This window comes from Diospyros lotus, chromosome 7 (genome assembly GCF_014633365.1).
Source record: "Diospyros lotus cultivar Yz01 chromosome 7, ASM1463336v1, whole genome shotgun sequence".
NCBI lineage: Eukaryota > Viridiplantae > Streptophyta > Magnoliopsida > Ericales > Ebenaceae > Diospyros > Diospyros lotus.
The window spans coordinates 29,645,822-29,673,265 of NC_068344.1; the positions used below are offsets into that span (position 1 = coordinate 29,645,822).

At 37.0% G+C, this 27,444-nt stretch overlaps 2 protein-coding genes and 1 long non-coding RNA gene across 7 annotated transcripts in view; 1 reads left to right on the forward strand and 2 right to left on the reverse strand.

The window, feature by feature from the left end:
* LOC127806113 (uncharacterized) overlaps window positions 1–3,204 on the reverse strand; it is a 10,609-nt gene extending 7,405 nt beyond the window's left edge. Inside the window, exon 1 of the long non-coding RNA XR_008024345.1 lies at window positions 3,058–3,204. This is a non-coding gene — a long non-coding RNA (uncharacterized LOC127806113). The remainder of the gene's footprint in view (window positions 1–3,057) is intronic.
* Window positions 1–12,478, forward strand: part of LOC127806112 (preprotein translocase subunit SCY1, chloroplastic) — a 26,316-nt gene extending 13,838 nt beyond the window's left edge. For 2 of the 5 annotated variants that reach the window (XM_052343142.1, XM_052343144.1), the window contains 3 exons: window positions 10,144–10,267; window positions 10,671–10,834; window positions 11,565–12,478. In XM_052343142.1, coding sequence (XP_052199102.1) covers window positions 10,144–10,267; window positions 10,671–10,834; window positions 11,565–11,795 — 519 coding nt within the window. In that variant the 3' untranslated portion in view covers window positions 11,796–12,478. Of the gene's footprint in view, window positions 1–5,370; window positions 5,437–5,517; window positions 6,837–9,231; window positions 9,516–10,143; window positions 10,268–10,670; window positions 10,835–11,564 lie in introns of those variants that run through there. The other 3 variants (XM_052343143.1, XM_052343145.1, XM_052343146.1) reach the window with 3 other exon arrangements.
* LOC127806111 (cyclic nucleotide-gated ion channel 17-like) lies at window positions 12,238–27,409 on the reverse strand. The gene is made up of 7 exons (XM_052343141.1): window positions 26,692–27,409; window positions 25,576–26,140; window positions 20,210–20,422; window positions 19,777–20,081; window positions 18,927–19,038; window positions 13,849–14,085; window positions 12,238–13,343 (listed from the first exon to the last, which is right to left on the reverse strand). The coding sequence occupies exons 1-7, from the start codon at window positions 26,718–26,720 to the stop codon at window positions 12,621–12,623; spliced, it is 2,184 nt and encodes a 727-aa protein (XP_052199101.1). The 5' UTR covers window positions 26,721–27,409; the 3' UTR covers window positions 12,238–12,620.
* Between the last annotated feature and the right edge of the window lie 35 nt (window positions 27,410–27,444).

Here is a 27,444-nt window from a genome sequence, read left to right on the forward strand (position 1 = left end):
GAGGCTTTTAAAGATTAAAATTGGATTCAAGCAATGCAGGAGGAGATGCAGGTCTTAGAAAAGAATCACATGTGAGACATTGTTACTAGACCAAAGGGAGTCAAGGTTGTAGGCTATTGATGGGTCTTTAACCTGAAATATAATGCAGATGGAATCTAGAGAGATATAAAACAAGGTTAGTTGCTAAAAGTTATACTCAAGACTTATGGCATTGATTATCTTGAAATGTTTGCACCTGTGGCAAAGATGGAAACTGTGCTAATCCTATTGGCTCTAGCAGCACACAATAATTGGAAGTTATAGCAATTTGATGTTAAGAATGCTTTCTTACATGGAGATCTAGAAGAGGAGGTATTTATGGAGCCACCATTTGGATTTGATAATGAGTTTTCAGGAAAGGTATGCAAACTAAAGAAAGCCCTTTATGGGCTTACACAATCACCGAGGGCATGGCTTGATCGTTTTTCTAAAGCTATGAGACATATGGGCTATCGTTAGAGTAGGGGTGATCATACACTTTTCTTGAAACACGAGTACTAGAAGGGTGACAACTCTTTTAGTATATGTTGGTGACATCATAGTCACCGAGGATGATCTTGATGAAAAGGCACAACTTAAAGAAAATTTGTCACGGGAATTTGAGATCAAGGATCTTGGGGTCTTAAGGTATTTTTTGGGGATTGAAGTGACCTATTAAAAGTCTGGGATTTTTCTGTCACAAAGAAAGTATATTTTGGACCTATTACAAGAAACATGGTTATTGGGTAGCAAAGGAGCAGGTGCACCAATGGATTTCAATAGCAAACTGATGGCTAGTTTTGATTGTCCACTAGTGGATAAAGGCAGATATCAGAGATTGGTTGGGAGGTTGATTTACTTATCTCATACTACACTGGATATTTCATTTGCAGTCAGTTTGGTTAGTCAATTTATGCATAATCCCACGGAAGAATATGTGCAAGTTGTGAGACGAATTTTATGCTATCTGAACACTACTCCTGGTAAGGCAATTTTGTTTAAATCAGGTGTTGAATTAGATGTTACTGGATATACTGATACAAACTATAGAGGATCTATGGTTAATAGACGTTCCACAATGGGTTATTGTGTGTTTCTTGGGGGAAACATAGTGTCATGGAGGAGTAAGAAATAGGGAGTCGTGGCAAGATCTAGTGCTGAGACTGAGTTCAGGGCACTAGCACTAAGTCTCCGTGAATTGTTGTGATTGAAGATTATTTTGGAAGACTTACGGATTTCTCATCATGGGCCGATCAAATTATGTTGTGATAATAAGTCAGCCATAAGTATAGCACATAACCCCGTGCAACATGATCGAACCAAACATGTGGAGATAGATCGGCATTTTATCAAAGAAAAGCTAGAAAATGGGTTAATTTGCATTCCCTATGTACCATATGAACAACAACTAGCTGATCTTTTGACGAAGGGGTTGCCTATTTAGAGGTTTGAAGACTTGCTATGCAAGCTGGGAATGACTGATATCATTCACCAGATTGAGGGGGAGTGATAAAATATCCGGTGTTATTTGATTGATGGGCTGCTAGACCGGGTCATGTGTGCTGATTGTGATGGGGCTGCTCGTTGCTGTTAATTTATCTTTTTGATTTATCTTGCTGTTGTATTTTATCTTCTTAGTTAGTTTATTTTATCTTCTTAGATAGTTTTTGATTAGATTTGTTTGTATTTAAGTTTGTTGTAATCTAGTCCTACAAAGTAGGAATATAATCTCTAAAATGTTGGAGAATTCTTAGGGTATCTCTTGTATAAATATTTTTACTAATATCAATAAAATATATGGGAATACTGCTTCCCTTTCTCCTTTTTCTACAATAGCCCTAAGGCTTCATGTTCTTGAAGTCTCCAATTCAGCCCAAAACAACTTATTTTTCATGCAATTCGAAGCATGTTTCCCTAGTATGCCATGGCTTCTGACAATATGTGCACCATTGCCCCTCACAATTAGACCCTCGATTATGATCAACTGGTTTTCCAAATTCAGCTCCTCCTCTTTCTTTGTTGCTGGTCACAAGAGCTAACCCTTCAGTGTTATGTTCTGTAAGCATAGCATATCTTCTATTCTCTTCACTCCTTATGATGGCAAAAACCTCATTTAGGCTAGGAAGTTGATCCTTACCTAAATCTTGAACCCCAACTTGATCAAACTCAGGGTTTAGGCCTGCCAAGAACTCAACAATCCGGTCCCTTTCAAGCATCTGATTGAGGGTGGCAACATCCTCACTACATACCATCTTTATTGCTTGATATTAATCCAGCTCTAGCCACAACCCTTTCATCTTATTGAAATAATTAGTAACTGATAACTGACCTTGTTTTGTAGTATTTATCTTAGTTTTTAGCTCGAAAATCACCGATGCATCCTTGACCTTGGAGTAGGTTTGCTGGACAGTTTCTCATATCTCCCTTGCCGTGCTCAAGAACATGTGGTTCTTGCTGATTTCTGGCTGCATGGTACTCCATATCCACGACATGATCCGGGAATCTTCCACATCCCATGTTGTGAAAGATGGATCCTCCTTCTTTGGGGGTAATCCAGTTAGATGGCTACCTTTCCCACGACCCTTAAGGAAAGTTTTGATAAGCTGGCCCCATTGGAGATAATTTCTCCCATCTAGCTGGTAGGATTGATGAACACTCGATAGTTCTCCTCCTCCATTGGGTTGATCAACTAAACTGATGTCTCTAGAAGTCATGGTAGGGGCTGTTGTTTTCGAGATTTCAGACATGGTTTTCTGATTTGAGCAATAAGGTTTAAAGATAGCACAAAATGAATCCTAGGTGAAACAATGCAGGCTGTGCAATGAAGGCACTCGGAGATGAAAAAACGATGAAGGGGCTGTGGGCTGTGCAATGAAGGCACTAGGGTTTACCGTATCAAGCTAAGATTAAGGCTCTGATAACATGTAAAAACTCTTAGAGAAACAAAACTCTAAGGAATGAATAGGGAAACCAAAGTATTATTCCTGTATATCACAAATGATACAAGTAGCTTCTTTAAATACACAAGCTACCTAAAACCTAGGAATTTAAAATGCAAAACCAACAATAGATTAAGGAGAGAATTTTTCTCCTAAATCTTAGGAATGGATGTAGCCTTATCTTCTCCTAGCAATTAGGGATGACAGCTGTAGCTTATCTTAATCTTCTTCCTTTAATAATTTTCTTCTCAATAATCTGTTGCATATCTTCTTATCTCATTATCATAATCTTGCTGCTGATGATAATTGATCACATATGGAAGGACTCCAAAAACATTACCATGCACGCATGCACACACAATCAATCCCACAATGCTCAACACTTTTATCGATTCCTCACGTTATGCATACCATATTTGTTTAGATGCTTCCAAATACACTTGAAGCATACCATATTTGTTTAACTCCATATTTGAATAAAAGCATAGATAAAAGCAATATGCATGAGTTTAGATGCTCCATATTTGTTTAACAAGTTAATGCATCTAAACAAATATGGCATGCATCAAGAATTTTTGAGTTAATGCCCACTTAAGAATCGTCAAGTGTATCTAGTGCATCACGAATAGAAATTGCAAAGTTCATCATCAAATAGTTTTTTGTTGGAGAAGATAAAAGAAAAGAAATATTGATTCAAAGCTGTAAATGAGTAGATAAGGAGATAAGGTTGTTATGAGAAAAGATTGGAGAAGTTCAAACTAAGAGGATAAAGCAGTGTTTCAAAAACAGATGAGGGAATCCAAGTTCAAATTTATTCTAATCTGTAATCTATTGTTATTTAAATTTGTTGTAATCTATTATTGTAATTTAGGAGAGTTTTTAGGATATTTTGTGTATACATAGTTCACCCTACGAATCAATGAAGTGCGAGGAAGAACATTTTATTTCTCCCATTTATTTCTCATGGTATTAGAGCCACGTTCGCGCAACAGATGTTTCCTTCTCACCTACTAACTGTAGAGTCCCTTAAGTCCACGACATGGTTGAAACTCAATCAGCCAGTGAGACATCTACTACCGTCCCTCTTCCAATGAGAAATACACAAGTTCCAAGTGTTTCGATGGCTCTTGATAGTCATTCCTTCTGGATTACTCAACATAAACTGAATGGAACCAACTTTAGAGAATGGTCCCAAATAGTTTTGTTGGTAGTTCGGGGAAAATGAAAGATTAGTTATTTGACATGGGTAGTTCCTAAGCCTAACACAAAATCAACAACCTATGGCATTTGGGAGGTGGAGAATTCCATTGTCATGGCCTGGTTGGTCAATTCAATGGAGCCAAAAATTAGAAGAACCTACCTGTTCTACAAGAAAGCTAAGGAAATTTTGGAAGTTGTACAAGAAATATAGTCAGACATGGAGAATACTGCTCAATGTTTTCAGATTCAATCTACTATTTGAATGACAAGGCAAGGTACTAATTTTGTTACTGAATATTACAACACTCTAACAGAATTGTGGTGGAGATGGACCTATTTTATGAAATCACTTGGGAGTGTTCTAAAGATGGAAGAAAGTATGACAAGAGAGAGTGTTTGACTTTCTACATGGCCTCAATTCTAATCTAGATAAAGTTAGAGGTAGATTACTTGGAACAAAGCCTTTTCCCATTTATAAGGGAAGCTTTTGCAGACGTTAGATGAGAAGAAAGCAGGAAAAAGGTGATGCTAACTTCACCAGGGTCTTCCATTTATGATGTATACACACAAACATCAGCCCTGGTTACTTCGCGGATGAAAACACCTAACACACCTAGAGGAGAGTCCCAGAAGATAAACAATGGTGTGACCACTACAATAAGCCATACCATACAAGGGAGACTTGTTGGAAAATTCATGGGAAACCAGTAAATTGGAAGCCAAAGAATCGGAGAAGGGGGAAATTCATGTGGTAGAGGCTGAAGCTGGAAAACCAACTAATCTAACTTTATTGGCCAATTAGTTGGAAGTATTATAGCAGTTGTTGAGCTGGACCAAGGTGATTAAATCTGAGATCATAGATAGTTCTAATCCGGTAGTATCTCTTGCCAAACAAGGTATATCTAGATACTTTTTAATCTCTCATAAATTCCCTATAGACTGTTGGATAATAGATACAGGTGTTTCGGATCACATGATCGATTCACTTAAGGTGTTGTTAGCCTATGAACCTTGTGATCAGGGTATAACCATTTCCATGGATGACGGTACAACAATTATGGCTCAAGGGAAAGGAACAGCTTATGTGGCAGGCTTAATTCTAAAGTCAATACTATATGTGCATGATTTAAAATGTAACTTGTTATAAGTAAGCAAACTAACTAGAGACAGGAGTTGTTTGGTAACATTTTTTCCATCTTATTGTGAATTTCAGGACCTATCTTCAGGAAAGATGATTGGCAGTGCTGAGGAGAGAGGTCTTATCATATCTCAAGGCTTGGTCATTCTCTTGGATCTAGGTCACACATTTGATCCTGGTATACTATTTTAGATTTTGAAGTCATCTTATTGTGAATTTCAGGACCTATCTTCGGAAAGATGTTTGGCAGTGCTGAGGAGAGAGGCCTTTATCATATCTCAAGGCTTGGTCATTCTCTTGGATCTAAGTCACATATTCGATCCTCCTTGTCTACTATTTCAAATTTTGAAGTCATGTTATGGCACCAATGGTTAGGGCATCCTAGCTTTAATTATCTTAGAGTTTTGTGTTCTTCTCTGTTCATCAATAAAAGAAGCCATTCTTTTCATTGTGAACAATATATTCTTGCTAAACAAACCAAAAGTTCACATCCAACTCATATCTATAAGCCTTTAAAGCCATTTTATCTAGTCCATAGTGATATTTGGGGACCAACAGGGACTCCCAACTTAACTAACACTTGTTGGTTCATCACATTCATAAATGACCATGCAAGAGTTAGCTAGGTGTTCTCAATGAAAGACAAATCTAAAGTCTCTATTGTCTTCAAAAGGTTTCATCAAATGGTAAAACATGTTTTTCAATCCTCCATCCATGTTTTATGATCAGACAATGGCAAGGAATATTTTTCCAATGACTTCAATCATTATTTAACTAAGCATGGTATCATTCACCAAAGCTCATGCCCTTACAATTCTCAACAAAATGGGGTGGTAAAAAGAAAAAATCGCCATCTTCTTGAAACTATTGGGGCTATCATGTTCACTAATTCAGTGCCTAATTCTTACTGGGGAGAAGCAATTCTCACTGCCTCATATCTCATCATCGGATTCCCTCCAAGGTCCTTGCATTCAGGACTCCTTTAAGTGTTTTTCTTGACTTCTATCCTCATCATACCTAAGACTTGAATTCCCTTTCCTTGAAGGTCTTTGGATGCACTATCTTTGTGCACAAGTACCAACCTTCTCAATCCAAACTTGAACCTAAAGCTCTCAATTGTATATTTGTTGGTTATTCTCCTACTCAGCAAGGATATAAGTGCTTTAGCCCTTTTACTCGACGCTTTATCGTATTTTGTGATGTCTCTTTTCTTGAGCATCAACCATTTTTTCCAAATATTCCTCTACAGGAGGGCACACCTAGTACAAAGCAATACTGGGACTCCCCCGTATCTCTTCTTGCTCATTCACCTCCTACCTCTCCTTCTACGGTCTCTACTACTGAACTTGTTCCTGAACCACCTCAATCGATTCCTGAACCAATCCCTATTTCTACCCAAAGCTTGGTGCCTTATCAAGGGGGACATCAGAATAACCAGATCCAGGATGATCAGGCTCCTGACAAACCACCATTGGTTTATTCTAGAAGGCCTTGCGATCCTCAGCCAGGCCTATTGTCTAATCCAGAGATAAGTCCAGATGCTGGTGCTATGGAAGATACTGGTGCTGTGGGAAGGTTGGAATCTAAAGGATTTGTTGACCTAGATATCCTAATAGCACTAAGGAAAGGGGTGAGATTATGTACCAAACACCCTATTTCTAATTACTTGGGGTATTCACACCTATCTCCTCAATTCAGGGCTTTTACTGTTAGCATTGATGATATTGTGATCCCTAGATATATATATATATATATATGTCATGCATTACAGGATGAAAAATGGAAAGGCAACAATTGTGGAAGAGATGCAAGCTTTAGAAACCAATGGCACTTGGGATATTGTGAGGCTACCTGATGGCAAAAAAATTGTAGGCAGCAAGTGGGTATTCACCGTGAAGTACAAGTCAAATGGGAGAATTGACAGGTACAAGGCAAGATTAGTAGTCCAAGGGTTCACATAAACTCAGGGACTTGACTATGAGGAGACTTTTGCTCTTGTAGCCAAGCTAAATTCTATACGGGTGTTACTTTCATTGGCTGTCAATTTGGATTGGAAATTACATCCGCTGGATATCGAAAATGCTTTTTTAAATGGTGAACTAGAAGAAGAGATTTATACGAGGATATCACTTGGCTTTGAGATGGAGGATACAAGGGGGAAGGTATGTAAACTAAAGAAGTCACTATATGGCCTTAAGCAGTCTCCTAGAGCGTGGTTCAAAAGGTTTAGTGATACTCTAAACAAGCTTGGATACAAGCAAGGGCAGGTAGACCATACCCTGTTCATAAAACTTGACGCAGATGGAAGAAGAATGATCCTCATTGTGTATGTGGATGATACTATCATCATAGGGGATAACAACTAAGAAGTTGAGAATTAAAGAAGCAACTAAGGAATGTATTTGAACTAAAAGACTTAGGTGAATTGAGATACTTCCTTAGAATAGAAGTGGCTAGAAGCAAAAAAGGTATTTTCATATCCCAAAGGAAGTATACGTTAGATTTGCTAGAGGAAATAGGCAAACTTGGGTGTAAACCTACCAGTACTCCTATAGAACCCAATTGGAAGAATAAAGAAGACAGTAGAGGTGAATACCAAGTGGATAAGGGAAGATACCAGCACCTAGTGGGAAAACTAATCTACTTATCTCTTACTCGTCTGACATTGCATATGTTATAAATATAGTTTGTCAATTCATGCATTCACCTACAAAAAGACATCTTAAGGCAGCACACCACATCCTTAGGTATCTTAAGGGAACATCGGGGAAAGGCTTGTTATTTAGGAAGAACCAAGACAGGGGCATTAGTGGATATGTAGATGTAGATTGGCATGGATCCATTGATGATAACAGGTCTACATCTGGATATTATACTAAACTATGGGGTAACTTGGTCACATGGAGAAGCAAGAAGCAACTGGTAGTAGTTCATGATAGAGCAGAAGCAGAGTATAGAGCTATTGCTCATGGCATATGTGAGATTATTTGGTTAGAGAAATTGATGAAGGATCTAAACTTTACCTATATCATCTCCAAAACGGATCTATAGTAATAGTAAGTCGACAATAAGTATTGTAAATAATCTGGTGCAACATGACCGGATGAAAAATGTTAGAATTGACCGATAGTTTGTCAAGCAAGAGATAAGAGAGTGAAGATATAAACTTTTCTTATGTTCCTACTGAGTTTCAAGAGGCAGACATCTTGACTAAGGCAATGTAGAAACCAAGATTTGAATCAATTAGAAGTAATCTTGGAATGGTGGATATCTATTCACTAGTTTGAAGGGGAATGTTGAGAAGATAAAGGAAAAGAAAAATTGATTCAAAGCTGTGAACAAGTAGATAAGGAGACGAGGTTGTTCTGAGAAAAGATTGGAGAAGTTCAAACTAAGAGGATAAAGGAAAGAAAGGATAAAGCAGTGTTTCAAAAACAGATGTGGGAATCCAAGTTCAAATTTATTTTAATCTGTAATCTATTGTTATTTACATTTGTTGTAATCTATTCATGTAATTTAGGAGAGTTTTAGGATATTTTGTGTATATATAGTTCACCCTACGGATCAATAAAGTGTGAGGAAGAACATTTTATTTCTCCCATTTATTTCTCAGTTTTGAATTATTTTAATCAGTTTATTTATTATTATTATATTATCTGTTATCCTAATTTCTTTGTTTCTAATTATATTCTAGATATCTTTCCGTATATATATTTATATCTCTGTTATTTTTTTCTAAAGTTTTTGGTTTTTACAATTTGATTATTCGGTTATTACCCATCATGAACTGAACTCTCCATTGCTTCCTATGCATCTCCCATTGAATTTACTGCTATCTGTAAACATAAAGAAATGGTCATTCTGATCTCTGTACATGAATTATCTCAAATAGGACTTAGTGCTTGTGTTTTTTGTTTTTTCCTTTTCTTTTTGAAGGAAAGAGTGAATATACAAAAAGATGCCTCAAGGGATTGAACCCTGTACAAGAAGCAAAATGGACACACAAAAAAGAGCATCCATCTTCTGAATCATATAAAGTTGATCTTATTTTGCTCTTCAGAAGCAAAACCAAACTCTCTAGTTTTCTAAGGCACTCCTCTTTGGTTTCCCATGGAATACAAAGCAATAGTCATCCAGATAAATCTCGGTGTCATGGATAGGCAGCTTCTTGTCCATGATCCCAGAAACCATACCATTAAATCTGACATCTCCCATAAAATGCCAAGTTGGCAAACATGAAACTCAAACTTGCCAAGAAAACAAGAAATGAAGGAGATGGTCAACTAATTCACTGTTGCTTTGACAAAGGTAGCATCAATCTAGCACCACTTCTTAACGCATTTTTAGATTATTAATAAATACTTGAAATAACTAAAGACAACTGTCCACACAAATAAGGCAACTCTGGGACAGGAGCTCATTTTTCACGCTGTTTTCCAAGGAAAGTTTGAGGGACCTTTGTTGCCGAGTGCAACATGAAAAGAATGAGCAGTGAAACTTCTCTTCATGATGGCTCCGTACTCATCATTTCACTCTTCCCTTGTCATTGGGTGGCCTTGGAGGCTTGGAGCAAGCTGAGAAGCCGGTAGTGAGTCTATTTCCCAGTGCAACAGGACTTGTGCTGTTGCTGTGCATATGTGTGATCTACAGGATAGTAGTTCTCTGACTCACCCTTATTCACTTTGTGTTTTTTTTTCTTTGCAAATCGTTATGCATGCTACTATTTTATTAGTGTTTTTTATTTTCTTTATTATATTTTGGATGGGATTTTTTGTTTATATTTTAACCTTTTATTTTGTCTTATATTTGTGATCTTGTTCTGTTACATTAATGGATCTGGTTACGCAGGTGAATAGTTCAGGAGTGATGCCGATTATCTTTTCTACATCATCTTTAGCTCTTCCAGGCACCTTAGCACGGTTCACTGGTTTAGCAGCTTTGAAAAGGGCTGCAGTGGCTTTAAACCCCGGGGGTAAGAACAACTGCTGTAGTAAATTCATGGTAGAAGTTTACAGTGTCTGTAACATAGTTAAATGCCTGTTATTCAGCTGGTAGCTCTCTTTATAATCAAGGAGTTATGGCTTTTATGAAGTTCATTAAATTTCAATAATTGAACGGAATATATTACCTTGATAGCCCAATGGTATAAATTTTTTACGAAGGCATGAAATGGCAGTTTTGATGTATTCAGAAATGCCATTCTTTTTCCCTCTAGGGGAGACTACTTTTAGTTATTTTAAAATTGTAAGAGATGGAATGTTGATTGTAGAGATTGTAAGACAAAAATATTATGAGAGAATTTATTTTTTCTTTTCCTCTTGGTGTTGATAAAGTGCTTGAAATATTTATTTTCTGACCAAATAAATTCCTTGTAGGTTCGTTCTATCTCCCCACAAACATTCTACTGATAGCCTTCTTCAACTACTACTACACTTTTCTGCAGCTGGATCCTGATGATGTGAGTGAGCAGTTGAAGCGTCAAGGTGCATCGATCCCACTAGTCCGACCGGGTAAAAGTACAGCTGCATTTATTAAAACGGTAATTGCCCATCACTTTGCCATCAATTATTTTTATTCTAGGCTGTTCATTTATCGAGTTTCATCTTGATTTAACATGTCAATTTGATTGTACCTTCACTGCAAAATGATCTAACACACTACAAAAGCTTTTGAGGGGGCAGGTGCTAGAGCCTCTGTGCTTTCTCCCTCTTCTCAATTGGCTTTTATGTTTTAGCAAAATTGTTTGGTTTTGCAGTGATTTGCTTGTTACCAGCATCTAAAAATTTTACTGTGGAAAGTGACACTATTTTCTAACCTATTTTTTCCCCTTACAAAAACACATTTTCCCACCTTGTTGAGTGAGGGTTCAGATTGAATTTTGTTCTGGTACAAATGGTTCAATTGAATAGACTGTGTTTTCATCTGATATAAATCATGAACTCAAAATTCCACTTCCCAATGTGATTTACTCAAAGTTGAATAGATTTTGATGGAGATAATTTTGGTTCTTTTTTTTCCCCTTATTTCTTTATCAGAAAACGTAAAACTGGGAAAAGAAAATAAAATAAAACCAGAGGTTTTTTCTTTGGTTGTCTTCTAGCTCTCAATTGCAATAAAATTTTTGGACACAGCTACTTATCTCTGCATGTCACTTCCCTGCTGACATTGCAATAAAAAAGATGACATATTGCAAGTTATAGACAAATTGCATTATGGTTTACTTCAAAATGATCTGAGACGGATTTTTCCCTGTTAATGGTTTTATTTAGGTTCTCAGTCGGATATCAGTTCTGGGATCTGCATTTTTGGCAATTCTAGCTGCTGGTCCTGCTGTTATTGAACAGACTACCCACCTGACTGCATTTCGGGGATTTGCCGGCACATCTGTTCTAATTCTTGTTGGTTGTGCTACTGACACAGCAAGAAAAGTTCAAGCAGAAATAATATCCCAAAAGTACAAGAACATAGAGTTTTATGATATTGACAAATACAGTCAGTAATGAGGAAAAGTTGATCGGCTGGAGAGGGGAGGAAATTCTTGGATGGATATTAATTGGCTGCTTCTCAAAGGGATTGTGAAGAATGGCCTTTGTATGCATCTTTAGTGCTCAGTTTACTTTAACTTGGATATGTACAATATGGTGTTTCACAGCTAGAGTTTTCTTGGGTATTTGGTTCATTTGAGAAGTGTATACCTGTTGTTAATCTTTCTATTGTGGTCAGAAAACTAGATTTAAACAGAAGAGTTAATTCAATGGCATAATACCTTGCAATAAACTCCGGCTGTGTTTGGATAAGCGGAAATGAGAAAATGAAACTTCTTATCCGGGATGCCAGTTTAAATGAAACTTCTTATTTTCAGCCTTCTGCACTTAATGCACCTATCCATACAGGGTAAATCACATCTCAAATGATTGGAACTTAACAGAAGTGGAATACATGTGATTCTATAAGTTAAATGTTGTCTGACTGATTATAAACCCTTCAGATATTAGGGTGTGACAGATAAACTGGCACAATGACCAAATGGCTTAATTACAAGAAGGCCTTGTCCCAAACTAAAGAAGACTGTAAAGATACTGATGTTGCTGGTAAACATAGATTGTACATACAAAAGGCAGATGCAGTTCCTCCACGTGTGAGATGGTACGTGAGACAGCAAGGGGGGGGGGGGGGGGGGGGGGGGTGGGTTACATATACATCCTTGCATAAAGCCAGGATTTCAGGATCCATTGGCAACAGTTTTTGGAGCGTATCCGAAAGAACATTCAAAATTTGCAATGGTCAATGCAAGCTGTTACATATCTCCAGCAGGTGTAGACAAACTAATCATCTGGTTCAGCAGAGAAGTCAGGCTCTTCAGGTTTCTGTAATTTAGGGAGGCCCACACCTTTAATCTTCTGAGCTCCTCTTCTAGTGTTTGCAGCAAATCTTGAAGCCAATATAGTGACTCCAAGGTTTGGTTTTGCCTGCGAAGGTCCGGATACAGGATCAGATTCCTGCTGCTCCTCTTGCTCGGTCTCACTACCTTCTTGCTCATCCAAAGCAAAAGACTCCATTGCAGCGAGCTCTTTGGCCGTCCTCCTCTTGTATCGTCGCCAAGCTGCCTGTATGAAGCAGGCTGCCCATGTCCTCCAATGGTGGGAGTAGAACCGGAATGTATGCTGCAGTTTCTTACTATGGAGACGTCTAAATTGATTGGCCACAAACTTAAGATCTTCAGCTCGCAACGCAAATGCCTCTACTTCAACAAGAGCCCTAACTGTCCGAGTTGAAGAGGGTACATTCATAGTGGATTTTGGAAGCAAAGCCCAGGAAAGTAGCTCCTCCCCACAAAAATCACCGGGTCTCAATATAATAGAATTAAAGAAACCAGTCCGGCCTCCATTTGTCGTAGAACTTTCCAGTCTTCCCCTTATAATAAAAAGCATCTCCGTTACAGGGTCACCCTCACGAACAATATAGGTGCCTTCAGTGCTTAATGAGGAGACCAGACGCTCACAGATTGCATCGAGTAACTGATCATCCATCTGTGAGAAGAATGGAACCTGGCAATGACCAAGAGTGGAAGGTTATTGTGAAGAACCTAGTTAATTATTAGTTTATGGACATCTATGGTAAAGCGACAAAGTCTAGCTAATATTAGTTTATGGACATTTTGGTAAAGTGACAAAGTCTAGCACCAGCAACTTCATCTGTATCCAAACGAAGCAGGGGGATCCCAGGCCTCTACAGTCTGGCTCTTTAGAGGAGGATATTCTGCAGGTAGATATTAATTACTGAAATCTCAACTTACTGAATGAGCAGTCACCTCTTAGTGCATTTAAACCAAATAATACACCATAGATGCTCAAACCCAACACAAACAAAGCTATGAGCCATGAAAACGTGTTTATAATACAGTAAATGGGAAGCAGATCGAAGTAGCATTATGCCACTCTGGTGCCTCCAAGCTATAACAACAATCCTTTTGCCATTCTAGACCAAAACATGGAAAGTTTAAAAATAGAATGAATTTTTAGCCATGGAAAAAAGACTGGGCAAGAAACATACTCGTCGAACAAGGTCCAAGCAGAGGTGCTGTTGGATATCACGACGCAGATCAGCAGGTAAACCACAAAGAATTGCTTCTTCATTTACTCCTCGAGTTGCAAGCCACTTATATTGAACAAAACGTCGAACACGTTTCCTCAGATCCTCAGGAAGTTGGCGATGCCTCATCCACTCTTCCGTATCTCTTCGCTTAAGCCTCCATTCTTCAAGCCTCACCGTTAAAGATTGCAAATATGTCTACATGTGTATATATGGGGAGAGAGAGAGAATGGGGAGCTATTAGGTTTAGGTTGATCAGTGACAAAAAAAAGACCTATGACATAGACAGCTAAACCTTAATCACAAGTTGAAATACAAGGATGAAGAATCAAAAGAATAGATAATGCATTTTTTAATGCCAAAAAGTTTTAAGTCTAAATTTAAATATAGACAGCTAAACCTTAAAATCACAAGTTAAAATACAAGGATTAAGAATCAAAAGGATAGGTAATGCATTTTTTAATGCCAAAAAGTTTGTCTAAATGTAAATAGATGATAGCTCATTGGAATTGTAACTTCAAATTTTGGTATTTGCTATTGAACAGTCATACAAAAAAGACAAAAAAAAAAAAAAGATCACATGCTATTCCAAGAACAATTATTGCATGTTCTTTTATTTCCTTTATTATGAATCAAAACTCCTATACTCTTGCACTGTGATTTCCAGATACTGTAATCTTTTTTTAAACAATTAACATAGATTCACAAAATACGTATCAACGTGGTGCAGTCCCAATACAAGAACAGAAAAGGGGGGAATGAAACACAACAGAAAAAGCACTTTTACTTAACAAAAAGAAAAAGAAAAAAGCACACAACAGAAAAAAAAAATAAAAAGGAAAAACAAAAGATCCTAAAGAAATGGCCTAAAGAAATGGGAGGCCAGAAAAGAGGCAGCACTGCCACTGCAGCAGAGGCACTCATTACAGAACTAGCCAGAATTACCCAAAATTAGGCCTTAATTATTGAGAATAAATGATAATGTGGCATAATTAAGTGAGAAATTGGTCATGTATGCAAGTTGGTCAAAACTGTCAGTAGTTTTGCCTAAGTGGCAGTACCAGATAGCAAGGACATTTGGCTGGTCAGGGAAGGGAAATTTTTGATAGTTCATAGGAGGAACAATGACGTTTAGTCCTCCTTTGTAATCTAATTGGTGGTCCAACTGGGTAAAATTTTTTAATATGCCCTTGCATTGGTTTTAACAACCATTGACCACCAAGGAGGACCAAATCATAAGCATATGAGACATAGGAGACAAGGGAAAATATGTACAAATTAAGTCTAGGGTAAGAGGGCTTCAAATCAACTAAAAACAAAGCAAAGACAATAAAGTGGCAGTCTCTGCAACCAATAAACTGCGGACAAGATAATGATTTCTGTCAACCGTCGGTGAGTGAACAGCCCCAGGAATCTTAAACTGTCATCAGTTCAAGGAGAAAGATCAACAATCAATAAGGGAATTGGTGACAATCCATATAAGACTCTCAACATATGCATCAAAGGGGCTGACAGTTATTAGCCTGGTCAGGCTACCAACTGTCAACAATTTACACTCATCGATCAACAGCTAGTGGTGCAAAGCCACTGACTATTGACAGTCTCCAAGGGTTGGTCGATCAAGGAGCTAACGATAGGCATTCAGACTATTGACCGTTGGGCGGATAGGATTGATAGTTTACATGCAAAGGATAAGGTGTCGTTTGGTCAATAGTGGAGCAAAAGTTGTCAACAATGGTCCAAGCACATGGCTGTCTAGTTGGATGAAACTGTAGACAATTTGGAGTCAGTAATCTGAAAGGACATGTCTAATGATGATGAGACTTAAGAGGCCCAAGGAACACATGAGGGCACTCAAATAAGACTTAGTATTGCCCACTACCCTAATTAACTTGATTGGTAGTCCACCCTGTCTCGAGTACAAGTCAATGGCCGATGGCTGTGACCATGAGTGGGATCTATGCATTCCGTTGTGCCATCATCTGTGGATGATGATACCCGATTCAGATATGGTAATGAGACAAAGGATTCAAGAAGAAATTCCGAGGTTAATTAGTGGGGAAAAATCATTATTTAATGGATTAATTAAGAATAATTGAGGAGAGGGCCTCACAGGTCCACCTCTGCTTGCCTGTAGTGCTGTTGGCCCAGATTATCTGTCCAGTTTAATGCATGGTAGCCGAATAAAAGGGTGCCCCGGGTGAACAAGATTCCCCACTTTGCAAGTTTTTTTTTTTTTTTGGGGGGGGGGTGTGTGTGTGTGTTTGTGTTTGTACACAAGCTTACCATTGCTACCAAAGCTGCAAACCTTAGATAATTCAGATAGGGAAACGCTATCCCCACAAACGATGTTTACAAACAATCATCACAAACTAATGTAGTACCAACAAATTCATAATAGTTCTATCCATAATTAACAATAGTTCATAGTAGTGAGTAGATTTATTGTTAATTTTAGACAAGACTATTATGAATTTGTGTGCCACGTCAGTTTGTGAGAGTTGTTTGTCAAACTTGTTTGTGGGTATAGCATTTCCCATTCAGATAATAAATGATAGATTAGCTCCAGCATTACAGAAAGAAGTAGCATTCCAACTTAGATTCAGTGCAAGCAATTAAACTACAGTCTTAATATGCCACAAGTTCTCTTAACCAAAAAAAAAAAAAAAAAAAAGGAAAGAAAACATGCCATAAGTTGGCCATACAGATGTACATGCAATTGATAAAGCAATTAATTAATAAAAAAGACCATAGAGCAGTTAAGTTACAAAATAGAACAATCAAAATCCAAGATCTAAAATGTCTCTCTTATGGAGTTGATCTTTTATGAAGCTTTCGGAAACATACTTTTCTTTCATCAATATCAAGTGGTTCTGATTAATATTGCACCTCTCATATGTGAAATGATAACTATAGACACATCATCCAAACTATGCACAGGAAGGCCCCCTGTCAACCTCAATTCTCAAATTAATATGTAGGTATGCATATTAAATATAATAAAGTGGCATGCCAGATCAGTTTAACATCAAGCAGCCAAATTTCCATAATGTCCCTCTGGAGATGTCACCATGTTTATCCAACTGCCAATCTACTAAAGTGGCTCCAATCCATGCCTCTAGGGATAGAGTACACAAGTTCTCTAATCCATATCTCTCTTTGGGGATCAAGCTGTCACCGAGTGTCAAACTTGAGAGGTCATACATGAATCTCTATAATCTCTCTTATTGAGGGATTAAGCTCTCCATATTCTCCCCCTTTAGGAATTGAGTTCTGCATTATGTTTCTCCAAGTGCCAATCTCATGAAGTGACATGTTGCATCTCCACATTCTCTCTCTGTGGAGATCAAGAGTTGACTAACCTTGTATCATGTCCATGGCCCAACCCACAGAACTCTCTGCCTGAGTATCTAGCACGTATCCCCTCAATAATGCAGATACAAGGTCTCCAAATGTGTCTTTATCTTGAAAAGTTTTTCAAAGTGGATCTCCAACATCACAGGCTAGAGCTATGAATTTTGTCAAGGGCCTATTCCTCTCTAAAGGAACTTGATCTCAACCAATCATAAGCGGGAATTGTCAACCACATCCCACAAGCATGGTGTAATTACACCCACAATCCTGCGAGCATAGTGTTATTACCACCATAATCGCCCATTAATAGATTTAGGACATAACCGTGTGTTCACCACTTCTATAAATAGGTATCAGACCTCCAAGTCTGGCAATGAATTCTCACTGCTTTAGTGAGAATTTCGATAAGAAATTAAGGGGGAAATTGAGAGGTATAGGGAGAATTAGAAGAACGGAAAGAGTGAGAAGGAGAAAGATCAAGAGAGAGAGAATGTTTGGGAGAAATTCTGGAAAGTTTTCTATTGATATTTTCATTGATTTGGATAAGGCTGAATCAGGCCTTATATATTGATTACAGCAGCAACTAAATGATTCTCTCCGTACAATGACCTGGCCATCTCTACCTTCTAGAACAATTTTGTTATAACTACCAAGGTACACCCCCCCCCCCCCCCAGCCTAACAGCCATGGTACAACTCTTCTTAGCCCTAGGTACATGACAATAGGGATCTTAAGTTACCACTAACAGACTGACAGAACATTGGGGTTATTAACCAGAACCACTCAATCAATAAAGGTACAACTTTGAATGGAAAAACTGCAAATCTGCTCATGATATAGTTTTTGGATGTACAAAACCATATACCCTTGCAATCCTCATTTCTCCAAATAACCTGGCTATTCCATCACTCAGATAACACCTGAACTGTGGCACACACTTATCCATACTTATTATGTGTATTTTTTTATTTTATTTATTTATTTATTTATTTATTTTTTTGGGGGGGGAAACTATCCCAATATGATTGAATCCCCTATCTCTATCCTATCCAATATGAGATTGAATTTTCATGGAAACTTTATCTTTAGTTGGTTAGAATTTGAGTTATCTAATAAAGGCAAAAGAATAATGTTACATTTACATCTTAGTTTTTAGCATACCAATCCGTCCACCCAAAAAACAAAAAAGAAAATGAAAGACATTTAGTCTTTTGCCACACTAGCTTCTGCTTAAATTTTCTCTGAATCAACATAGTCATCGGTTCAATTAGGGTTTTTTTATGCTTAAACATATCAATGCCCATTGAGTTGTGGCCCAAAAGGAAAATCCTAACGTTCATGAAAAGATATAGAAGAGACATCCAAATTCTATTTAACATTGCATATGTTATGATGCTGTAGCTATGGCCAAATCACATTTATCAATGGCATAAAATGTAAACCACTCCCTTAAGAATGATGCAATATATCATATTTACATAATCTATATTCAGTCTTTTTGCTTCATCAAAGTAAAAAATAGATTTGGGGAAAAAAAAAAAAACAATGTAAATTAATTTCCAGCAGACGGAAGCCATCCCTAATATTCACAAAAATAATAAAAACAAGGAGTTCTGTTTATATCTTTACCAACAGAATGGAAGTTTTCAAATTTGGATGAAAGGAATTAGGAAGCATAAAAATACCTGCATGTTCCCTATCAGGTGTGCAAACAAAACAAGACCCAAGATGGCAATCAGGATGGCAAACATTGTCTCCCCAATAAATGTGCTTGTTGATAAGTTCTGGCCATACGAACTGAAAATAAAACAAAAAGAACATATAGCTATCAATTAACAGTTCTAAATATTACAATGTGGCCTTGAGACTAGAATAAAAAAGTCTCCCTTTAAACTTGTTTATTCTACAGTCTACAACACCTAAATAACAAATTTTATTGTTGTTATCACTATTAACTAAATTTATTCAATATTATTGCATTTAACATCATCATTAATCTAATTATGGCAAGATCAACTCTTACAGCAATTTGAAGATTTATATTTTGATGGTTAACCAAATTATTTGATATTATTGCATTTGACATTTGCCTCAAAGAAGAAAAGACAAAAGTAGGATGCAGTCATACATATTAACTAATAAGATCATAGTGGCTTCTATTGAGGATAAGAAATGTGATACGCTACATAAGATAATCTGGTCATGCAAGATAAGAAAAAGACCAATAAATGCTCCTATGAGAAACATAGATGGAATGAAAGAAGCTGGTAGCGAAAGAGGTAGAAGAAGAACCAAAAGAGTTTGGTGGAAAATTCTTAGGCATGACATGGGTTATAACAGGCTTATAGAATATGGTTATAGATAGAGGTATTTGCCAAGCTAGCATCCAGGGAGCCAACCTCACTGTTGGGAATAAGGCTTGGCGTGTCATTTGGCATCACAATTTATCTAATCATGGCAAGAACAGCTTTTAAAGCAATATAAGTGGATGAAAACCTTTTTTTTTTCAATTATTTAAATTGGGGAGATACGTACCTTAAGTTCTGTAGGCCCCACCACAAGCAATAAAAGTACTTCTCAATAAAATTTGAGGAGACAACATCTCCTTTCACTGCTTTTTCAAATATGCCATAGGCAAACGTAATATTATCATTGTAAGGGTCGCAATTCTTAAACATAAAAGTAACATTTGTCCAGCTCCTGCGATCAACATCATTAGAAGTCTCACAATCCAAATAGTGAAGTAAGCATTTTGGAGGGCCAGATTCCTGTTTGCATATTGATTTCCAGCACGATGTATACCGGTCAACTGACAGCAAATACCATGATGCCCCTAAAACCTAACAGATCAAAGTGGAAGAAGAAGAAGAATCAATCAGCAGGTGATCCAATCTAAGTAGGGTTTTGTATTTAAAAATTAAAGTTGGTGACAATTTAAAATGAAGATGAGGGGTTAGAAACTACATACGTGGCTAGCCAGCATGTACAATAGCAGATTATATGCAGCCCCTGCCCAAGCAGTTTTTGTGACAACTCCAGTTGCTTTAATCATCTGTGAACTTAATGGGAAAATCAGATATAACCTGGGGACATACTGGAATAGAACAATAAGCGCAAGAGTGTTGTTGTTATGATCAGCTCGAGGACTCCTTGTAGCTGGTATAATGAACCAGATAACTATCTGCACAGAAGCTCTCCAATTAACAATGTTTCCCTTTCTTCCCTTTGTTTACTTTCAAAGAGACTGCCAATGGCTAAATATGACAAGAAAGATGGAGATAGACCTTATACTGGAAAAGGATCAAACAAAGTGTCACATATCAAATCTCATTCACGAAAGGAACAAATAAACTAAGGAAGAATATTTTGACACTGAGGAAAGAAGTTTATCTGGGATTCTCCTCTATTCATTTGTGCACATTTAATTTTTCTTCTCACAGAGAAGAAATTTACAGTACTTAAGACTTCTACTCTAGCAAAGTTCTTGAATATTTTTTCATGCTTTATGTTGTATCAATGGAAGTTAAAGAGAAAAACAGTAACAAATTGGATAATCATTATTTTACTACCCCAACTTTGGGGTTCTTGGTCTGCATACTAACAATACATCAGCCTATTATTACTAGTTCAGTTTAATTATATCTAATTGTATACATAATGAAACTGATAGTCGGGGCAAATTTCTTGTATCTGTATAAAATCGGCATTTAACTATTCAGTTTTGTAACTTAAGTCTACAGTTTTTGTTCCTAAGTGACAGTTTCTCGGGCATAACAGACTCCTTAGGGGCAGTTTCCAGTTTGCAACATAAATATTTGTCTGATCCGATTAATAGAGACAAGTTTTCTGTCCAAACATCTACATGGTATTAGAGCATTCCTGATTCCAGTCCTGGTTCCAACAAATTCCAGTCTTGATTCCTCCAAATTCTCCAAAAGAGACACAGCAAGGTAAAACTGTTTCTAATTCTGAAGGGGTGAATTTGGATAATCTTGATCTGCCAATTGCCCAAAGAAAAGGTGTAAGGTCTTGCTCAAAGTACCCCATCTATAACTTCTTATCTTACAAGAAATTGTCTCCAGAATACCGTGCTTTTACCACTAATATCTCAGATATTCAAATTCCCAACAATATTCAAGAAGCTCTACAAATACCTGAATCAAATCAAGCTGTAAATGAAGAGATTAGAGAATTTGAAAAGAATGGAACTTGGGATGTGGTCAACCTGCCCCAGAAAAGAATCCAGTTGGATGTAAATGGATTTTCACTATTAAGCACAAAGCAGGTGGAAATATCAAAAGGTTCAAGGCCCGCTTATTTGCTAAGGGTTTTACATAGGCTTATGGCATTGACTATCAAGAGATCTTTGCTCCTGTTGCCGAATTAAACACTATTCAGATACTTTTGTCTCCTGTAGTGAATCATGATTGGAAACCATATCAACTAGACATCAAGAATGCCTTTCTCAATGGAGATCTAGAAGATGAGGTATACATGAAGATTCCTACAGGTCTTGAGAATCAGACAAACCTAAACAAAATTTGTAAGTTGAAGAAATCTCTTTATAGTTTTAAACAATCTCCTAGAGCCTAGTTTGACAGGTTCACTAAGGCGGTGAGGAAGTTTGGTCATTCACAATGCCAGTCTGATCATACTTTATTTATAAAAAATTCTCCTGGTGGAAGGATATCCATTATTATTGTGTATGTGGATGACATTATTTGTCACACTCCTAGGGTTTAGAATGAAATCATGGAAGAAATTGAGAATGAGAGAGTAGAAGGGAGGGAGAAATCAGAAGAAATGAGGGAGAATTTAGAGTAAACAGAGAGGGAGAGAGAATTTGAGAGGGAAACAAAATTCAATTCATTCATCAATGCCTTATTCTCTCCTACTTTGGCCTATTTATAGGCTGTTATATCCTTTCAGATAGTAACAAACTGAAGGTACAATACTACAGTAGCCTAAAGTACAACAAAGGAAAAAATACATGTAATCTATTATTACTAATATGCCCTTGGGGTCATGACATAATCCTAATAGGAGATCACAAAAAGGAGATTGGAAAACTCAAGAGGTTTCTTGCACATGAATTTGAAGTCAAGACTTGGGGAATCTAAAATATTTTCTCAGAATGGAAATTGCAAGATCTAAAATAGGTATTTTGGTTTCTCAACGCAAGTATGTTCTAGATTTACTTAAAGAGAGCTTGGATGCCAACCTACAGATACTCCAATGGAGATTGTCACTAGAGATAGAGAAAAAAGGAAGAGTACTCTAGCTAACAAAGAAAGATATCAGAGACTGGTTAGAAGACTTATCTAACTCTCACACACAAGACCTGATATTGACTTTGTAGTAAGTGTAACCAATCAATTTATGAATAGTCCCACCGAAGAACACTTGGATTGATTGTATCACACTTTGAGATACCTAAAGAAAACTCCTGGGGAAGGTCTATACTTTAAGAAGCCTAAGAAGAGGAATATTGAGGTATTCACTAATGCAGATTGGGTTGGCTCTACTATTGACTGTAGGTTAAACTCTGGATATTATACTTATTTGTGGGGGAACTTGGTTACCTGGCGTAGCAAGAAGCAAATGGTTGTGGCTCGAAGTAGTGCTAAAACTGAATTCTAAGCTATAGCTCATGGAATATGCGAATGAATGTGGTTAAAAAGGTTACTCCTTGAACTCCAAATTGCAATAGATGATCCTATTAACATGTTGTGTGACAATCAAGCTACTATAAGCATAGCTAAAAACCCAGTTTATCATGATCAGACTAAACATGTGGAGATAGATAGACACTTCATAAAGGAAAAAATTGAAGGTGGAACAGTCAATATTTCCTACATACCTATTGCTCTACAGATTGTGGACATTCAAACCAAGGCTCTACCAAAGACTAAGTTTGAAGATATGAGATCCAAGCTGTGCTTACTTAACATTTATAGCCCAGCTTGAGGGGGAGTGTAGAAAATCAGCATTTAATTCTTCAGTTTTGTAATTTAAGTGTACAATTTTTGTCCCTAAGTGACAGTTTCTCGTGCATAACTGACTCCTTAGGGAGCAGTTTCCAGTTTGTAACATATATATTTGTCTGATCCAATTAATAGAGATACAAGTTTTCTGTCCAAACGTCTCCAGTATCAAACACGAATTCTAGACAAATAAAAAAATTTTGGGGTGTAACCTTCATAGCTACTCACCACACTACTTGAGTGTAGTGAAAAATGAACTACCACTGCATAGGCGTCTAGTTATAGTGTCAAATCTGCAAGTGTTCTTGCATTTTCATGGACAGAGCTAGTAAAGAAGTTAGTCTGGGATCATATATTAAGAATTTGGCTCATGGAATATCAAGACTTTGACAGGAGAATCTATGAAAGTGGTGGATGTGATTATTAGGAGAAAATTTAATATTATGTGCCTCTAAGAGACAACATGGATTGGAGAGAAGGCTAAAATGTTGAAATAATCTGTATATAAACTTTGGCATTCAAGGAAGCATCAGGCTAAGAATGGAATGGGAATTCTTATGGATAAGACTTTAAAGGATGGGGTAGTAGGTGAAGAGAATAGGAGATAGGATTATTGCAACTAAAGTTGTTATAGAAGAAGAGACTATGAATATTGTTAGTATATAGGCACTATAAGTTGGGTTAGAAGAGAAGATAAAGACAAAATTTTCGGATTTAGGGGGGTAGCACAAAATATACCTAGAGTAGGGAAGATAATTATAGGAGGTGATGTAAATTGTCATGTGGGTAAAGAAGGGAATAGGCATAGAGATGTACATGGAAGATAGGGATTTGGAGAAAGAAATAATGAGGTTAAAGTGTCAGGTTCCTAGACTTGACCTAGGATTTCTTAGGTGTTTTAGGAAGAAATTGAGAGAGAGAGAGTAATTGAGAAAGAGAGAAAGAACAAAAAGAACAGAAAGAGAAAGAGAGAGAAACAGACAGAACAGGAAGAATAGAGAGAAAGAACCAAGAGAGAGAAAAGACAAAGAGAATTAGAGAGAATGAATTCTTGTTATTTACTGTAATAGCACTAGGCTATTGACATAAAGCTTTGGATTTTGCCACAGCATATGATTTCATCGAGCCAACGCAAGGATTATACAATTATATTGAGAGAATACCTAACATACCTTTTCCTTGACATAAAGCGTTGGCTCGATGAAATCATATCGAGAGAAAAAATTATACAAAATGAACCCCAAGATTCATATGGTGGAATTTAAAAGGTGAAAATTTCAAGGAAAAGGTATGTTATAAAAGAGATTGGATTGTAATATGAGAATCAAACCAAATTGGATTGAAATGGCTATTGCTATTTGAAATACAACAAAAATGGTTCTAGGAGAGTTAAAGGTTAAAGCCCCACATCAAAAAAATGTCTTGATGGTAAAAAAAAAGAGGTACAAGAAAAGATCAAACTAAGAGAGCTTGCCAAGACTTTTATAGATTTTGTAATGAAGAAAACCTAAAGAGGTTAGAGGTGTAGTTTGGGAACAGTGACAAAATAAAAATAAAAATGCAGTTCGTGATGCAAATTCAAAAGTTTATAAAAATTTATACCAACAATCTGATACAAAAAGATAGGGAAAGATATATATATATATAATATATATAAATGCTAACTAAAGTAAGAGATAGAAAAAAAAAAAAATAGGATTCATGCCAAATGAAATACATAGAAGATGAAAATCAAGAAGTACTAGTAAACAAGACAACAATCAAGGAGAGATCAAAGGAGTATTTCTATAAGTTATTCAATGAGGCAGGATAGCTCACCTCATTATGCAGGAAGAAAACTACGCTCAAGGTATAGGGGAATAATTTAGAACCAAGAGACTAAGCTCAAAGAGCTATTATGGTTACCTAGCATGGTTAAAGCATATCTATGATCCATCTTACTACTCTGGTTCTCATTCTTCAGTTGGGTGATTAGCTCCACAAGTGAGACGTGAATTTAAGATCCATCCATCATCCATCTTACTAACTAAGCTGCTATAGAAGATACATTTTCAAAAACCTAAGCAACTTGGTCGCACCCAAAGCACAGTTACATACGTCACATATAACAAAAATAAACATACACGTACATACATATATGTACACATGTACATATATACATATATACACAATTCCAGAGAGACCTAAATCAAACTTCTTTTCTTTCCCTTGCATATGACTTAAGGCACCAGTACCACTATCAGATGCAATGAGAAATATTATTTGCAGTACATTCATTAACACCAACTCAATAAGACTGACTTCATATGTAGTGGTATGAGTCAAATATTAGCAACAGAAGAAAAAGCACCTGAGGTAGTGGCAGAGTCGCAATCAGATCAATGAAGAAGTCAGATCTCAGGTATCTTTGAGCAATCTTCTTGGGGTCCATGACAAGCTCACCTCTCCCAAATACCCGAGAGCTTGGTGCAATATAAGCCGTTCTAAATTTAATAATCATATGCAGAAAATAGAAACAATCTGCTACTGTCCGGAAACAGGTAACCACAATTCTTAAATTCAAGTCAGTCTTCACACACTGAGAGTCCTTAGTCCCTCTTACACCGGGCAGGTAAAAGTATAGTGGGTCAATAAAAAGCGCAACCAAACTTGAAACTATGAAAACCCGGTTCCATTGCAACACTATCTCACTACCCGGATCAAGTATTTGCTTATTCCATGGCTCAGGCTCCTGCAGAAATGCCTTAGACCTCCCAAATTTAAGTGGTTCGCCCATTTTACTTCTACCCACAAATCCAGCATCATTTTTCAGCAAGGAGGACGAAACCCTATACCCAGACGATGACTTTTCTAGGTATGAGGGGTCAGCTCTTCCCCATAACAAATTGCTTTGCTCTTTCCCATCAGAATAGAACCTGCATTGTGGTAATGAAAGTCAGCTTAAAATTACAACATCCACCCCCTCCAGTGACTGGGGATAATGAATCTCATTCGTGAAATGTAGGTTAGTTTACATCAAACCTTGGTTTAAATTGTAAAGGAAACAAGAAAAGAAAGGATAACTAACAAAATATTTTCAATATGCTAAATTGTAGGGATCCTTGCAGTTAATTTAGCCCCATACAAAGATGCGTCTAGGTTCAGTAGTTCAATTCCAATGTTTGCCCAAATTGTATCCCAAGCAAACATAGGTTTACCAATTTCAGTCGCGGAGACAATGAAGGTAGATAAAAGGACTGAACACTGGGAATCACTAGCTGGTTGTGTCTCTTAACACCCTACAGCACAATCAAGTCCATTTTGTCCTTTTCTCAGATCCTTTTGGATGAATTCCACAAAACCCAAAACTTCTACTTCTTGTTCGTTCTCCTATATTTTCTCATCAATCTCCAAAGCAGAAAACTGGAAAAAGACGAAATGGTGAAAACAAATGAAGTAAAACAGCAGATAAGCAAGAAATGCATACCTTACAAGCTTCTCTTTCTTCAGTTCCATATGCCAGTCCCAACACTGGCCAATTGAACTGATAGTGACTGATCTACCAATTAAAGACCTAAAACTTCAGAACCCTTTAAGATTCTAAGACATTCTTTCAAAGTGATATCAGATTTGGGCTCTGGAAGCCGATTGAACTGGCAGTTTCTCTCCTAAATAGGGGAAATGGTGACTGATCTAACAAGAAAAACCCTACAGATTGATGAGAACCCAGAAAGAATCTCGAGACATTCCTCGCATGTGAGTGTCTGATTTGGGGTTTGCTTGCTATAGTGAGAATGAATAATCAGTGATTTTTATAATCTCACAGGGAGGAAAAGGAAAACGAAGCCCAAGAAACACTCAAAATAGTCAACACATGTTGACCGAAGAAAATGTGACATGAATTGGAAGCATGTGGGCAGTGGCTGTTTTAATGGGAAAAATTTACCATTGGGCCCCATTTGCTCGTGGAAATTAACGAGGATGGCGACTGAACTGAGGCCAAGTGACTAAAGCCTGCCGTAATCGACACCCTATTTTTCAGATTATCTAATTATGAATATATAATTTTATAGACTTAATTTAAATTTAAGTTATTATAAAGTTCTAATTAACCCAATATGTTAACAACTATGTATTTGTAGGGGTGTGTATTATTTTAAGTAAAATTCTAAATTAATTGATTTTGATTAATCGGATTAAATTTGCTTCAATTAGATTTTGACATAAAAAACAATTTTTA

What these genes read in the sequence shown, in the direction of transcription:
- LOC127806111 (XM_052343141.1), bottom strand. Translation starts at nt 26,720, where the DNA reads ATGGAACTGAAGAAAGAGAAGCTTGTAAG. An exon ending in CGACTCTGCCACTACCTCAG is followed by an intron (nt 20,423 to 25,575) that starts GTGCTTTTTCTT and finishes GCTTCTGTGCAG; the next exon opens with ATAGTTATCTGGTTCATTAT. An exon ending in ACCTGATAGGGAACATGCAG is followed by an intron (nt 14,086 to 18,926) that starts GTATTTTTATGC and finishes ATACACATGTAG; the next exon opens with ACATATTTGCAATCTTTAAC.